Source organism: Lissotriton helveticus, chromosome 2_1 (genome assembly GCF_964261635.1).
Source record: "Lissotriton helveticus chromosome 2_1, aLisHel1.1, whole genome shotgun sequence".
NCBI lineage: Eukaryota > Metazoa > Chordata > Amphibia > Caudata > Salamandridae > Lissotriton > Lissotriton helveticus.
Window position 1 is genome coordinate 1,346,672,342 of NC_136059.1, and position 16,291 is coordinate 1,346,688,632.

Genomic DNA, 16,291 nt, shown 5'->3' on the forward strand with positions numbered 1-16,291 from the left:
CCATGCACCCCGATATCCCCCTGCAGGTGGGTACAGTCACTAAATGCAGCCACCTGCAACTTACTCTCTGTCCCCTCATGAAAGTTTGAAACACCAGCGGCTTTGAAGCATCCTCTCCGTCTTTCACTTGAATGTACTGCCCAAGGCAGTGCTTGTTCACAGCTTCCCCTGGGGGCAGCGCATTCTTTCTCATATGGTGCACTTTGCTTGTTTGCGCCCAGCACATTTTTGAAAGGACCACCGTAGTTCAAACAGAGAAAGTGCACAGTATGTATCATATGGCCCCAGGACTACTCTTTTGCATACTCTTAAATCCCTTCGCGAATCAGCCCCGAAATATCCAAATCCCTACTAGTAAAAGTGCAAAAAGGCATACTACATTCCATTTGTGTTAAATGTATATGAATATTCCCACCTTTTTCCATTTTAAACGTTTAGGGGCTAATTCACAAATGCTTGCATTGAAAGGTTATAAAGGTATATGAAGAATTACTAATGTTTGCATCCCAAAATCTCTTTACGAATAGTCTCCACTGTGTCACTGTAATGTAGATGAGGTCTTCAGTGTAAAGTGTGACACCAGGTACACAGGAATTCACCACAACCCAGCATGCTACACAGTGCCACTGGTGTTAATAAGCTGGGGGTGTTTTGTTTCACAATATAATGCAGCAATCTGTAAGTCTTCACACTCATTTACTTGCTTCATTGCTCACGTACTTCCTCTCTCAGTATTACACTTTTACTCATTCCCCCTTACATTTTTTCACTCTCGCTCAGTCACTCTTACAGTTTTTAGTTCATTATTAAACTGATACTCATCACTATTACACTTTTTTTCACACCTTACATTTTTAGACCCTTCCTTGCTCGCAACACACTTCTACTCACTCATACATTTTTATATTCATTCTCTCACTCGCACTCTCACTGATACATATTTACTAACTCTCTTATTTTTTACACTCTCACTTACTCGACAATGCACTTTTACTAACACATTCTCTCTACCATTTTAAAGTCTTGGTCACTCATTCATACCAAGTGCACTCACTTGATAGCTCTTTTTAAAACTTTTACTTACCGCCCATCCTATTTTTTCCACTTTCACTCACATACTTTCAATTCCTCATTTTCTCACTCACTCACACACCCCCTCATTCATGAATAAAGCCTTTATTATGAGTGCAGGACTGGGAAGGCTAGTATTAAAATCTGATACCAAGGTGCAATTATTATCGCTGATTACAAGTTGGGCCCATTAAAATAAGACATACCATGCGAAATCGGTATTTAACTCACCGAAGTCCGAATGTTTTGTATTTTGCAACTTTTTTGCAGATGCATTTCAGCCGGTTTGACCACAATAGCATTTTCAGGATGTTCGAAATCAATGACCGCTTGGTGAAATTAAATGCACCTATGTGTGTGCAAAATAGCCAGACAGCATCAAATTATGCAGAGGTAGTGCAGGAGCAAGCTGTACATTGAAATGTTTCAACACTCAGTGCTTATAATATATACTGGGGGTTGCAGATGGTGGGCACGGACACTCATTTTTGGGACCGGGACCTATTTTGTACCATAACACTATGACCCAGAGCAAGAGAGAGAAAGGCAAAAAGTTAAAAAAGGAAGGAGAGAGAGGAAAACAACGACAAAAGGAGAAGGCAGGGATGAGAAAGGAGATGGAAGAAAGAGGCATGAGTTAGAGAAAAGACCAAGCATACTCCCTGCATTTAGCGGTGCCTGCAGCACGCTCCTGAGAAAAACTTTGGACAACTGCACATGTTTACTTATTGTTTTACAAACTAAGCACTACTGGTGCTGCTACATTAATAGGATACAGAGACGGATCAGCGCTAGTGTGTGCCTTCCTGTCCCCTACTTATAAACATGAGTGGCCCTTGCAGGTAAGAACGGTGGGCCGAGTGGGGGGAGGGGGGTTGACAAACGATGAGGGAAAATTATTTATTTATTTTTCCCTTGTGGTCGTCTGTCGAATCCCGCCCCCCCCAACCCAGCCCCACCGCTCTTACCTGCACGGGCCGCTCCTGCCTATAAATGGCAGCCCAAATGCCAATCATTGGGTGGGAGAGGCAACACTTATATACGTGCAGTACAAAAGTACTTCCCTACTTATCAACTTTTGTTTCTTCTCCACAGCCGCTTCCTCAGATCTACGACAAACAGTTGGATGAAAGAGAGCATACCATTGAAGAATGGAAAGGTGAGACTGTGTATTGCAGTGCTGCTGAAATACAATGATATAGTAGAGATTGACAGCTGATGTTTCTTCTCATTACTTGTGTCAACTAGTCAGTTACTGTACAGGAGGGAGTTACTTCACTAGTTCGGCAGGCCAACTTTTGCGTTGGAGGCACAGATGGAAATGGTTTAGAAGGCATGCTGCTCTAAGCGTGCCTGCGTACACGTCATGTGCTCAGTTTACTCTACTCCCTCAACTATTTTAAAGGGTCAAAAAACCTAAATAATGATGATGAGGGTGAAGACGAAGATGATGACCATCATCATCATTATCATATGAATCTGGTGTTGTGCCGCATCCCATCAGTGTGCTCTTGTTCTGTAACAATTGCTACTCTTGCCTACGTCAGTGGTGGTCGGTTTAAGTAGACCAGGTGAGTTCAGGTATTGTGACTGGCATTCAAGCCTTTCATTGTCAGATTGTGCCCAGTTTTCTCCGATAGGTGAATTAACACTCTGTGCTAGCCCAGAGTAGTCTACTCTCCTTTCTGCCTAGGAGTAGAATCAATGTTAAAATGCACTTATTTCCAATGGGGAAAATCACATCTTGAAAACAGAACTGCAATGCATGAGAGTGCATTATTTCTATATATACATACTCTCAGCGTTTGTTTTTTTTAGATGCACATTCTGTTGTTAGAATTATTTGTGATAAGGCAATTTTGTCACTACTCGCTGTACTAGTTTATTAAAAGCCAGTAGTGCTGCACCCAATGCTTTCATACTTTTATGGCTGTACAGAGCAAGCAGCCATCTTCCCTCAGGACCATTGTGAGAAAATTGCGCTTTTGCGTCCGTAGCGGTCCCTGCCATTGCCACCCTGGCTGTATTGAAGACAGGGGGAGAGAGATTGCTGGCTGTTCCTGCGATTGCTGCCCCGCAGCAGCCATAGGTAAGAGCAGGAGGGTAGGCAGTTGCCCTCAACACCTGCTACGCCTCTGCATCATGAACAAGTGCTTCAGCTCCTACTTGCAAATAATAAGTATAGGTATTTGTTGTATTTCAGGAAATGGGAGTTTCCGAATTTAGGAGTGGAGCCAGAGAAAAATAATAACATTTAGGGTATTGAGGTAGAGTATGTTCTGGAAACTGAAAGCGGCCCTGGCAAACTGCTCGGAGGGAGAGGGGGTGGAGCCGAGCTGGTTGCGAGGGCCGGTTTTGTCCAAATTTGTTACAGGGGTGCGATATTGCCAACCTCGGTAACAATAACGTCCCCCCAGGGGATCCAAAACCAGCCCTTAACCTGGCAGCCCACTGGGGAAACGCCCGGTGCCCACTATGGCGAGTCCAACCCTGCTGTGCAGTATGCATTCTCCCGTGAGATGGCTATTTGGGTTTATGTAGGTAGACAGCTTGGTAAACCAGAAATGCAGACTTGATTGACATCTACACTCAAACAAAAGTGTGTTTAGTTAGAATAGAAACACTAGTAGTTGATTGTATGGACAATTGCCAGAAATCAGCCTTGGAGTATCGCGTAGAGAGCCTTTTAAATGAATAGGTGCTAGACTCATTATTGGGAGACCAATGAGCGAGGAGTTCCCACATTGCATTCCGGTCAATACCAGGGCTTGTACCACGGACGTGACATTGTGAACAAGTGTGTAATATTTACAAATTTTAAGAATTCTGAGTTGGAAATTGTGGCTCTACGGCCATGACCTGGCCTGCTGGCCAAGTTGGAGCTTGTCATTCAGAGCCAGCCAAAAGATTTCATATGAGATGAAAGGATCCAGCATCTTCTGAATAGAAAGAGGAGATGAGAGAAAAGGAGAGGAGAGGTCTGGTTTTAGGATGTAATTTTGACAAAAATTGATATTCATTCCCGCCTTTTCTTTTTTTTACATTTTCATACCTAGGTGGCAATTTGCACCATCTCATGTGAGACACTTTCAGCCAAGCCTGACGTTTTGCTGAAAAGCTATGCATGCTGAGGTTTTTTAGCCTGTAAGTGAATCTGTAATTCCTAAAATGCTGTGTGCTAAGATCCTATGACTGGCTGAAACTGTTGCACAAGACAAGGTGCTTTCTGCAGGTATGAGTCTGTTTTACTTCTAAAAACTACGGTTATGTTCAGGTATTTCTTTCAGAAGAACACTTAAATACATTGTTGGACTTGGCCCTTCTGGCAGGTTCACCCCTAAACTTTTTGCTTTTAATGGTGACCTGGTGATGGTGATTTTTTGGTTTCTGCGCACTTTCACTGTGTCCCAGTGGAAAGTGCGTGCGCACTCTGAGTGCATGTGGTGAGATAGGCCTGCCCTCCCATAGGAATGCATGGGGAATGTGTGTGTCCCTGGTAGTTCCAGATGCGTGGGGTGTGTAGGCTCGAGTCTGGTATGTGCGGACTCGTGTGATGGAATGCTGCGCAATGATGTGTGCAGCATGTTTGTGTCTAATATGGAAGGGCCCCTTCTAGAAGTGTGCCTGTCTGTGCAGTGAATGTGCTGGCATGTGATTGGCTGGAGCTGGCTGGGGTGCCAGGCTCCATGAGTCATGATGGGTCTGCCTGGTGGTGAGTGTTGAGATTAGCATGTGTGATGTGAGGGAGGGGTGCACCTGGGTCCTGAATAGGGCTGGGCTCTCCCCACACAATGCTGGCTCCGCCCCCTTGGTGCGACTGATGACCCTAGCCTGCCTCATGAATGGAAAGGGTGGTTGGGGAAAACAAAGTACTCCAAAACCAGCTGCCACTGGTTTCTCCCCCACCCTGCACCCTGAGACAAAGGATTTTAATGTATAAAAAGGGGCTGTGTCCCCTTGCAATTTGTTCTCTTCCAGGATCCCATCAGAGGGGAGCTGCTGCTGCTGGGTGCCAGGAGGAACCGCCTCTTGGACTGCCTCCCTGCCTGGAGGGCCAGTGAGCTGGCCCCTGGGCCCAGCCTTGCCCCCCTGCCTGCCTAAAGACTTTTTACTGGACTGGTGCACCGCTAGCGATTGGGAGCACTGTCTTTACCCCTTAAGCGCCTGGAAGCGCGTTATCTGCCTCAAGCGCCTGGAAGGGCTTTAATTGCCCTAGCGCTTGGGAGCGCTGTATTTTACTTATAGCGCTGGGAGCGCTTTAATTGTCCCCTTAGTGCTTGGTAGCGCTCTTATGCCACTTTCGCGGCTGCCCACGCCGCATATTTGTCCTAATTTTCATTATTAGAACGGGTTCCCACCCCGTGTTGAGCCCGGGAAGATACAGCGCTGTGCCAAGCTGTGATTGGGCAGGGTTCCCGTCGCGTCATCTTGGGGACGCGCAGGGATTGGCCCGACCTCGAGGGCTTCCCCAAGCGCACCCGGAAGTACTGGGAACCCGGCAGGGAGCGGACGGGAGGCCACCCCGCGCCCCTGCCTTGTGAGGAAGCCAGCCGTCGTCCCTCCCCCGGGGCTCCAAAGAGCGAGGGAGAGCCCGTGGAGGAGTTGGAGAGGAGCCGGCATCCGACCAGAGGAGAGCCCCGTGAGGGAAATTGACCCACAGGAAGGTGATAGGAGGGGGGCCCGAGGCGCATTGTCGGCGCCTGCCCCAGGGAGACAGAGGAGCTGCCTCGTGAGTCCCGGTGAGTGGGGCTCCGTTTGGCAGGCCTGGGGGAAGTTGGTTCCCGAGAGCCAGAGAGGCTCCCACGAGGCTCCTCCTGACCTGAGGCCTTGTTCAGTTAGAGCCGGTCGGGCTCCGATGAGTGGGGCATTCCTCCAAAGCCTGAGAGGCTCCGACCTGGGGCATTGTTACTGGTGTAGAGCCCACGGAGGGCTCCTGGGGGAAATTGCAAGTTCAGAGTCCCCAGTGGGGGACTCCACCGTAACGGCCGCATTTCTGTCGAGCCCGGAGAGGCTCTTGGGGCATTACAGTCTCTTCAGAGCCCAGTGGGGCTCAGGGGGTAAAGTTGGATAGCGAGCCCAGAGGGGCTCAGGCACAGTTGTTGATAAGCCCACGAGGGCTCCCACGGGCCACCGTTGGTTTTGGGCACCGAGCCTGCAAGGCTCACACGTGGTTTTCGCCCCATTCCTGTTCAAAGCCCTACCATGAGCCAGGAGGCACAGTGGTGCCAGGCTCCCTGCCACAGCTGCCCAGCACTTAGTGGGCAGCTACTCCGTTTAGGCCCCTGACATTTGGGACAGTTCTGGCGTTGTGCGTATGTGCACCTTGTGCAGCTTGTGATTTACTTGCCAATGTGATTTCTGCGCAATTGTTCCTTCCCTGCACCTCTGAATGTGTTTTTATGCGTCATGTGCCTTGTTCATACACCTCTGTATGTTTATGAATCATGTGTTTTGTTCCCATGCCTATACCCCTAAATGTATGGTGGTACTTGGTTGTTTTCTCCTAGTACAGGTGTTCCCTGTGAGGTCCTGGTTCCCTGCGTAATATTCTCCTAAGGTGGTTAGGGTTGCGTAGGTGGTACTTACCTAGTACCAGTAGTTACTGGTTGTGTGCTAAAGTGATTATTATTCTATGATCTACAACGTGCTACTTCTAACAGTATTTCTAGTTCTAAAAGTGCTGATTCCTGACAGTGGTCCAGGTGCCCCTGTCTTGTACATATCCCCTGTAAATTCTGCCCGTGCCTGTTGGCACATTGTAAAGTGTGTGCTTTTATCTAATGTGTTTTGGTGTAATACAAAGGCTATTTTTATATATAACCTTGTGTGGAGTTTCCTTTGTGGTGGGCCTTGGGTGTTGTTGCTGGGGTTGCACGCGTAAACACGTAACTCACATTGCCTCCGAGTTTAGCCTTACTGCTCGTGCTACGTTACCAAGGGGGTGAGCAGGGCGTGTAACTCCCTTGCCCTGACGTGGAAGTGGTGGTCTCTGACTGACTTTGGCGCAAGCCCTGGCCAGCCTGGGATCCCATTTCTAACATTGGTGGCAGCGGTGGGATCCGGATTTGTGTTTGCACTGTACCACAGTAGCAGCTGGCTGCACCACAAAACTCTGCATTTCAGATGACCACATTTTGGGGATTATTGTTTTTTGGAAGTTCCATATTTCTTCTCCTGGAGGTATCATTGTGTAATCAAGTCCAGTACATTTGTTCCCCGCCCTGCTCCCAGAGTTGGTACCTGTGTCACGTGTGGTCAGGTTGAGGAATCAGGGGTGGTAGAAACTGCCTAACTAGTCCGAGGGGGGGCTTGTGTGTGGATGAAAGATGTGTTGCACTGGACAAGTCAGTGTGAGTTCTCTGGGATAGGGAACTTGCTGAATACCTTTGTGAATTGTGTACTCCTGTGTTAAGCTCAGACCCCTAGGTTCCCTGTGTAATCTTTTCTCAAGAACGTCCGCCAAAATTTAGACTGCTTTTGACTTCAATGATCTACGTACATACAGTACGTGGGAGCTGGTAAGGTTCTGTGAAGAGAGAGACCTAGGGAGGGGTGAGTCAAATGGTTACATACTTCAGGACCTCCTGGTCAGATGGCAAAGGGATCAATGGGATCTTGAGCGCAGTGATGAATGGGCCTGGGCCTCACACCATGAGGGTGGTGGGTCTGTGGGGAGCCCTGAAGATTCAGAAGAGGAGGGAGAAGATGACAGTACCTGGACGCCAGTAGAGAGCGAAGACCCCATAGGTAGGGAGTCCCTTGCTGGGTCCAGCGTAGGAGGCAGCGCCTCATCCCTTTCCCTGTCCCCAGAGGAGTGGGAGGATAGGAGGAAAGAAAGGGAGCACCAGCTGGCCTTAGAGAAGCTCAGGTTAGAGCATGCCCAGGCTATGGCGCAGCTGGGTGTTAAGAAGCAACAGCTAGAGACTGAGAGGGTCTTAGCGCAGGAGAAGATAGAGGAGGCTGAGAGGGCCTCCACCAGAGGCAAAGTAGATCCGGAGGGTAGACTATCCCCTGCGCACAGTTTTAATTTTCTGGACTCCCCAGGGCGGGTTGAGTCCAGTGGTGGCAGCTATATAGAGTCCCATGCGAGCAGTCCTATTCCTACTTCCCCGAGTATGGAACCTGTTTCCCAAGAGGAGGAGAACAGGTTGAAGTTCAGGAACCTTAGGAAACCACCTCACCAGGGGTGGGGGTATTTTGTGGATGACTGTTCTGATGCAATGGAGGAGTGGCTGTCGGCTAACCCGGACGATGAGAGGGACGGAATAGGGAATATGTTTCTCAAAGAGCAGTTGCTCAGTATTTGTTGTCCAGAGTTGCACCAGCACCTGTCGAAGTTTGGATACTTTTACCCTTGGAAGCTTGCTGAGGAAGCAGAGCGCTGGGAAAGGGCTAGAGGGTCTCTAGAGTCCTTAGGGAGTGAATCCAAAAGTAGTGGTTCAGGTATCTTCCAGTCCAGCGTGGTGGAAGAGGCTCAGTGTAGCCCAGCTAGGTCCCAGGATAGCGAGGAGGGTGTAGGGGCTTACTGCCTGGCTCAGTGGAGCAGGAGTAAGTGGGTGACCAAGGGTCCCCAGACGCACGAAGCCCTGCCTCAGGACTTGGATGGTTTCTGTAGGGAACACCAGGTTCTGGACCTAGGCTGTCCTGTTACTCCATTTGAGGAAGATCTCCTAGTGAGTAGAGGACCTTGAGCATCTGTAAACAGAGCTCCTGTGGTTCTAGAGTCTGGCAGTACAGCTCCGGTAGGGAGGGTACAGGAGTCCAGCGTAAGGAGTGATTGGGGGATGAGTTCCCCAGTGGAAGAACCAGTGGGTCAGGGACTACCCCGTTGGGCTGAGTTCCCGTGTAGTGACCATGGTGACGCCACTTCTGTTCTGGGGGGTCTTCTCGCACTGTCAGGTGGACAGGGGACGGGAGATCTGCGCCAGACAGACAGTCACACAACATATGTGTCATTTGTTAGCCTCAGGGGGATGGTGTGTGAATCCCCAGTAGTCCTGGAGTGCCAGGCAATTATTCCTCCAAAGGTTTTAGACCGGAGGTTGAGAGGCCAGGTTCAGGATCCGCCTGACCTGGAGGGAAGGACGACTGTAACCAGTGTCCTGACCGGTTCTTCTTCCAGAGGTACCGCCCCAGTCGGTAGGGAGCAGGACTGTGGAAGGGGGTGCAGAGGGTGGGAGAGCCCACCTCTGACCCCGGTGCAACCTGAGGGGTTAAACCCTGGGTTGGAATGGCGTTCTAGGTGTACCCCTCGCCGGAGGAGGAGGAACCCTAGGAGAAGAGGTAGGGGGAGGAGAGCCTTCCCTGAGACTCCTGGCCCGCTTAAGGGTGTAGACCCTAGGCTGGAGAACCAGTGGCAGTCTAGTCCTGTCTTGCAGACAGGAAGAGTGGAGAATGGCTACTATGTGCCAGGGGATACTACCCCCGCTCTGGGAATAGGCAAGGAGCAGTGGCACCTGGGTGGCCCAGGAGCTGGTCCTGGCCGCGGACAGCTTGGGAGTTATGTTATGTTATGTTATGTTGGCTTGTATAGCGCATGGCTACCCCAGCAACGGGGCGTCCCAGCGCTTGGAGACATGCCTGAGTGCAAGGCAACCTAGCCCATAGAAGTGACGTGTAGCGCCTTTTAGATACCCTAGATGGTGGGGAACAACCAGGTTTTGATTTGTTTCCTAAAAGACAGGTAGTTCTTTGTGGCACGCACTTCAAAGGGAATCGAATTCCACAGTTTCGGGGCTAAGTATCTGAAGGAGCGACCGCCAGCTCTACTCTTCCGGATTTTAATGGTACAGGCAAGGTGGAGGTCTGCCGAGTGGAGGGCGCATGTAGGAGTATAGAAGGAACACAGATCTCGTAAGATTTGAGGACCAGAACAATGATGAATTTTGTGCATTAGACAGAGGGTTTTGAAGTGGATGCGTTGTTTCACTGGAAGCCAATGTAAGCGGCGCAGAATTTGGGACGTGTGACAGTGTTTTGGTAGAGCAAACAAAGTGCGAGCAGCAGCATTTTGGGCTCTTTGGAGTCTGTTAATGGCTGTCAAGTTGGAGCCAAGCATTAAGCCATTACAGTAGTCTATGTGCGATAAGACAAGGGCTTGGACAATTGTCTGGCGTACAGATGGTTCAAAGAAACCCAAAATCGGTTTGAGAGACCGTAGGCGGCCATAGCACGTGCCAGCCACTCTTTTTGCGTGGGACTCTAGAGCAAGTGAGTTGTCCACAATCACGCCCAAGTTTTTTACTTCCTTCTTAGGGACGGGAGGTGGGCCTAACTTGGGGGGCCACCAGTGGTCACCCCACTTGTGAGTATATTTGCCAATCAGAAGTACCTCAGTTTTTGATGAATTTAACAGCAGGCAATTCATGGTCATCCAGCTTGAGATGGCCAGAATATCTTCTTGAAATTTGGCTTGGTCCACATCGATGTTATTGGAGAAGGAGAAGTTGAGTTGCATGTCGTCCGCGTATGAAATTAATTTGATCTTACGTTCTCTAGCCAGCACGGCCAGAGGGCGGACATACACGTTAAACAACGTGGGGCTGAGTGCCGACCCCTGCGGGACACCACAGCACAGCGGGAGTCTGCTGGATGAGTACAGCGGAGCATGGACCTGGAAGGAACGGTCCAATAGAAAAGACTTGAACCAATCCAGGGCTCCATCCCTGACTCCGATCTCCCAGAGTCTTTTTAGTAGGATCTCATGGGAGACCGTGTCGAACGCCGCACTCAAATCCAGCAAGACTAGAGCCGACGTGCCACCCAGATCTTGTGTCGCCCTCAGTTGTTCCGTGACGGCCACTAGGGCGGACTCCGTGCTGTGGTTAGACCGGAATCCGTTTTGCGATTCATCCAGAATCCCGTTACTCTCCAAGTAGTTGGTCAGAGTGGCATTCACGTGCGCTTCTGCCACCTTGGCCAGGTAAGGTAACAGAGAGATAGGTCTAAAGCTTTCAGGCCTGGTAGGGTCGAAGGTGGGCTTCTTCAATAGAGGGACAACCTTAGCGTGTTTCCAAGATTTAGGGATGATGGCGGACTGAAAAGATCTATTAATCAGTTCCCGACCCTCCACCAGGATAGGGTCCTGGAATGATTTAAACATTTCTGGTTTGACAGGGTCTTCCGGGGACCCAGACTTAACTTTTACAGCCAAAAGTTCCATATTGGCCTGCGAGATAAGAGGGAGGGCATGAAGTGAATAGGGGAGTTCCAGTGAGTTATAGATCCCTTGGACCTTGTCGAAAAAAAACAGGCTATCTCTTCGCATTGTAGGTCAGATGTTATCGTACAGCTAAGTCCCTCCGGTGACTTAGTCATGTCCTTCACTAACGAAAAGATAGCTTTGGAACGGTTTAAGCTAGAGCTAATCAGTTCAGTATAGTAGTTGGTCTTGACTTTCTTTATGAGTCTATGATAAGCTTTGGTAGCGGATCTGAAGTTGGTTTTGGCTTGAGGATCATAAGATCGCCTCCAGATACGCTCCAATTGCTTACATTGCTTTTTCTGGCCTGCCAATGCCTCAGAGTACCAGGGGGGGGACTGCTCACGCTTGGGGCTGGACAGTTTCTTGGGAATGCAGTAGTCCATAGATTTGTTAACCCCTTCGACGCTCATGACGAGCTGGGCTCGTCATGCAGTAGCCTCCCAGCACGCTCATGACGAGCCCAGCTCGTCATGAATAATGGGTTTTTAAAAAACTCAGCGCAGGAGCGGACCTCATCGAGCACCGATGTGGTTAACCCACTCTCTATATACTATGTCCGCTTCCTCCAGATTCTCTGGCCAGTCTGGACGGGAGTTTTTTTGTCTGGTCACGAACGTGTCACCATCCAATTTATGCCATGGGCGCCTCCACAAAGGGGGGGGGGAAGCTGTTTTCTGGAGCTGACTGGGATCTTAATGAAAAATTGGACCAAGAAGTGATCCGACCAGCTAAGGGGGCTAGGGATAGAGGCCGTGGCTCCTGAAATGTTCGAGAATACTGGATCAAGCAGATGACCTGCCAGGTGAGAGGGCCCTTTGATTAATTGAATGAGTTGACAGGCCTCAAGATCACCCAGAAGCTCTCGGACAGTGGGGGATTCACAACATTCGAGATGGAGGTTAAGATCCCCGAGTATGTTGAAATTTGCAGACTGTAACGCTAGCGCAGAAATAGTTGAAACCAGAGATTCCTGGAAGGCGCTTGCTGGGCCAGGGGGGTGATAAATCAGGAGCCCTGTAAGAGTAAAGGTATCTGAGATCTTTATCTTAAAAAGAGCGCATTCACAATTGACTATGTTTATAGGGGAGAGAGAGCAGGAGTAGGTGGATTTGAAAATCACTGCTAATCCGCCCCCTCTTCTCTTAGGTCTATTCTGGGTTTGTATTAGATAGCCAGGGGGTAGGGTCAGAGTCAGGATGGCTGATGAATCATTCGTCAACCACGTTTCTGTTAAAAATAGCAGATCCGGGGAATGATTTACCAGAAGATCGTAGACATCCTTGTGGTGCCTAACCAGCGATCTGCAGTTCAGGCTCAATATATTTAGTTTCGTGGTCTTTCCCGGCGGTGGAATTAGTGGGTCCTCAGTGGCAGTGAAACCACAGTGATGACATCGTAGGCAGTGAGAGCCTGGATGTAAGAGATGGACTGCACAGGCTACCTGGCACCGGAGAGCAAATAACTCCTCCCTAGCATATGGAGCCATTTACAATAAATGTCATCCAGGGGTCCTGACAATGGGCGACGGACCAGTGCGGACGGGCGCAGACGGGCTCGCCTTTGGCGCCGGCTACCCGCCGCGCGCGTCTGCTGCGCGGGAAAATGTGTGGCAGCCTAAATAGGCACCGTCCCGGCCTCTAGCGAAGAGAAACACCCTCAGGGGGCGGGCCCAAGGTCGTGACCGCCCTCCACAGCAAACGGCACTTGCCGCGGTGGAACGAGGCGCCAACCGGGATCAGCAGGTAAGACAGAGTAAAAAATGTACAATAGTTGCAGTTTTTAAAACAAAGGATATCTCGTGCGCACACTTCACAACAGCTGAGCGCCTAGTGATTCAGGCGCGTCCGCTGCGCGGGAAAATGTGTGGCAGCCTAAATAGGCACCATCCCCGCCTCGGGCGAAGAGAAACACCCTCAGGGGGCGGGCCCAAGGTCGTGACCGCCCTCCACAGCAAACGGCACTTGCCGCAGTGGAACGAGGCGCCAACCGGGATCAGCAGGTAAGACAGAGTAAAAAATGTACAATAGTTGCAGTTTTTAAAACAAAGGATATCTCGTGCGCACACTTCACAACAGGTGAGCGCCTAGTGATTCAGGCGCGTCGGCTGCGCGGGAAAATGTGTGGCAGCCTAAATAGGCACCGTCCCGGCCTCTGGCGAAGAGAAACACCCTCAGGGGGTGGGCCCAAGGTCGTGACCGCCCTCCACAGCAAACGGCACTTGCCGCGGTGGAACAGGGCGCCAACCAGGATCAGCAGGTAAGACAGAGTAAAAAATGTACAATAGTTGCAGTATTTAAAACAAAGGATATCTAGTGAGCACACTTCACAACAGCTGAGCGCCTAGTGATTCAGGCGCGTCCGTGTACCAGTGGGGTAGCCCAGTTGTTCCAGACAGTGGTTTTAGAAGGAATCCCATGGGTTCACTGCAGCGTAGAAAAGGAGGGTGTCCCTGCAGTTGTGGGCCCGCGTCCGTGTTCTATCGCCCCAAGCAGGAAAGTCCATCACGGTGGTGATTGGTCTCCCCTGCGTTTTGGCTGGAAGAGGGTTGTGTTGGACTTGGCCCTTCTGGCAGGTTCACTCCTAAACTTTTTGCTTTTAATGGTGACCTGGTGATGGTGATTTTTTGGTTACAGCGCACTTTCACTGTGTCCCAGTGGAAAGTGCGTGCGCACTCTGAGTGCATGTGGTGAGATAGGCCTGCCCTCCCATAGGAATGCATGGGGAATGTGTGTGTCCCTGGTAGTTCCTGATGCATGGGGTGTGCAGGCTCGAGTCTGGTGTGTGCTAACTCGTGTGATTGAATCCTGCGCAATGATGCGTGCAGCATGTTTGTGTCTAATATGGAAGTGCCACTTCTAGAAGTGTGCCTGTCTGTGCAGTGAATGTGCTGGCGTGTGATTGGCTGGAGCTGGCTGGGGTGCCAGGCTCCATGAGTCATGATGGGTCTGCCCGGTGGTGAGTGTTGAGATTAGCATGTGTGATGTGAGGGAGGGGTGCACCTGGGTCCTGAATAGGGCTGGGCTCTCCCCACACAATGCTGGCTCCGCCCCCTGTGGTGCGACTGATGACCCTAGCCTGCCTGGTGAATGGAAAGGGTGGCTGGGGAAAACAAAGTACTCCAAAACCAGCTGCGACTGGTTTCTCCTCCACACTGCACCCTGAGACAAAGGATTTTAATGTATAAAAAGGGGCTGTGTCCGCTTGCAATTTGTTCTCTTCCAGGATCCTATCTGAGGGGGGCTGCTGCTGCTGGGCGCCAGGAGGAACCGCCACTTGGACTGCCTCCCTGCCTGGAGGGCCAGTGAGCTGGCCCCTGGGCCCAGCCTTGCCCCCTGCCTGCCTAAAGACTTTTTACTGGACTGGTGCACCGCTAGCGCTTGGGAGCGCTGTCTTTACCCCTTAAGTGCCTGGAAGTGCGTTATCTGCCTCAATCGCCTGGAAGCGCTTTAATTGCCCTAGCGCTTGGGAGCGCTGTATTTTACTTATAGCGCTGGGAGCGCTTTAATTGTCCCCTAAGCGCTTGGTAGCGCTCTTATGCCTCTTTCGCGGCTGCCCATGCCGCATATTTGTCCTAATTTTCATTATTAGAATGGGTGCCCACCCCGTGTTGAGCCCGGGAAGATACAGCGCTGTGCCGTGCTGTGATTGGGCAGGGTTCCCGTTGCGTCATCTTGGGGCCGCGCAGGGATTGGCCCGACCTCGAGGGCTTTCCCACGCGCACCCGGAAGTACTAGGAACCCGGCAGAGAGTGGACGGGAAGCCACCCCGCGCCCCTGCCTTGTGAGGAAGCCAGCCGTCGTGTCTCCCCCGGGGCTCCCAAGAGCGAGGGAGAGCCCCGTGGAGGAGGTGGAGAGTAGCCGGCATCCGACCAGAGGAGAGCCCCGTGAGGGAAATTGACCCGCAGGAAGGTGAGAGGAGGGGGGCCCGAGGCGCATTGTCGGCGCCTGCCCCAGGGAGACAGAGGAGCTGCCTCGAGAGTCCCGGTGAGTGGGGCTCCGTTTACAGTCCTGGGGGAAGTTGGTTTCCGAGAGCCAGAGAGGCTCCCACGAGGCTCCTCCTGACCTGGGGCCTTGTTCAGTTAGAGCCGGTCGGGCTCCGACGAGTGGGGCATTCCTCCAAAGCCTGAGAGGCTCCGACCTGGGGCATTGTTACTGGTGTAGAGCCCACGGAGGGCTCCTGGGGGCAATTGCAAGTTCAGAGTCCCCAGTGGGGGACTCCACCGTAACGGCCGCATTTCTGTCGAGCCCGGAGAAGCTCTTGGGGCATTACAGTCTCTTCAGAGCCCAGTGGGGCTCAGGGGGCAAAGTTGGATAGTGAGCCCAGAGGGGCTCAGGCACAGTTGTTGCTAAGCCCATGAGGGCTCCCACGGGGCACCGTTGGTTTTGGGCACCGAGCCTGCAAGGCTCACACGTGGTTTTCGCCCCATTCCTGTTCAAAGCCCCACCTAGAGCCAGGAGGCACAGTGGTGCCAGGCTCCCTGCCACAGCTGCCCAGCACTTAGTGGGCAGCTACTCCGTTTAGGCCCCTGACATTTGGGACAGTTCTGGTGTTGTGCCTATGTGCACCTTGCGCAACTTGTGATTTACTTGCCAATGTGATTTCTGCGCAATTGTTCCTTCCCTGCACCTCTGAATGTGTTTTTATGCGTCATGTGCCTTGTTCCTACACCTCTGTATGTTTATGCATCATGTGTTTTGTTCCCATGCCTATACCCCTAAATGTATGGTGGTACTTGGTTGTTTTCTCCTAGTACAGGTGTTCCCTGTGAGGTCCTGGTTCCCTGCGTAATATTCTCCTAAGGTGGTTAGGGTTGCGTAGGTGGTACTTACCTGGTACCAGTAGTTACTGGTTGTGTGCTAAAGTGATTATTATTCAATGATCTACAACGTGTTACTTCTAACAGTATTTCTAGTTCTAAAAGTGCAGATTCCTGACAGTGGTCCAGGTGGCCCTGTCTTGTACATATCCCCTGTAAATTCTGCCCGTGCCTGTTGGCACATTGTAAAGTGTGTGTTT

The 16,291-nt window shown here is 51.0% G+C and overlaps 1 protein-coding gene across 3 annotated transcripts in view; it reads left to right on the forward strand.

Moving 5' to 3' along the window:
- The window catches only part of MAPK10 (mitogen-activated protein kinase 10), a 561,938-nt gene that overhangs the window by 488,463 nt on the left and 57,184 nt on the right, over positions 1-16,291 (forward strand). For all 3 annotated transcript variants that reach the window (XM_078677508.1, XM_078677509.1, XM_078677510.1), the window contains one exon: positions 2,167-2,230. In XM_078677508.1, the coding sequence (XP_078533634.1) occupies positions 2,167-2,230 (64 nt within the window). The remainder of the gene's footprint in view (positions 1-2,166; positions 2,231-16,291) is intronic.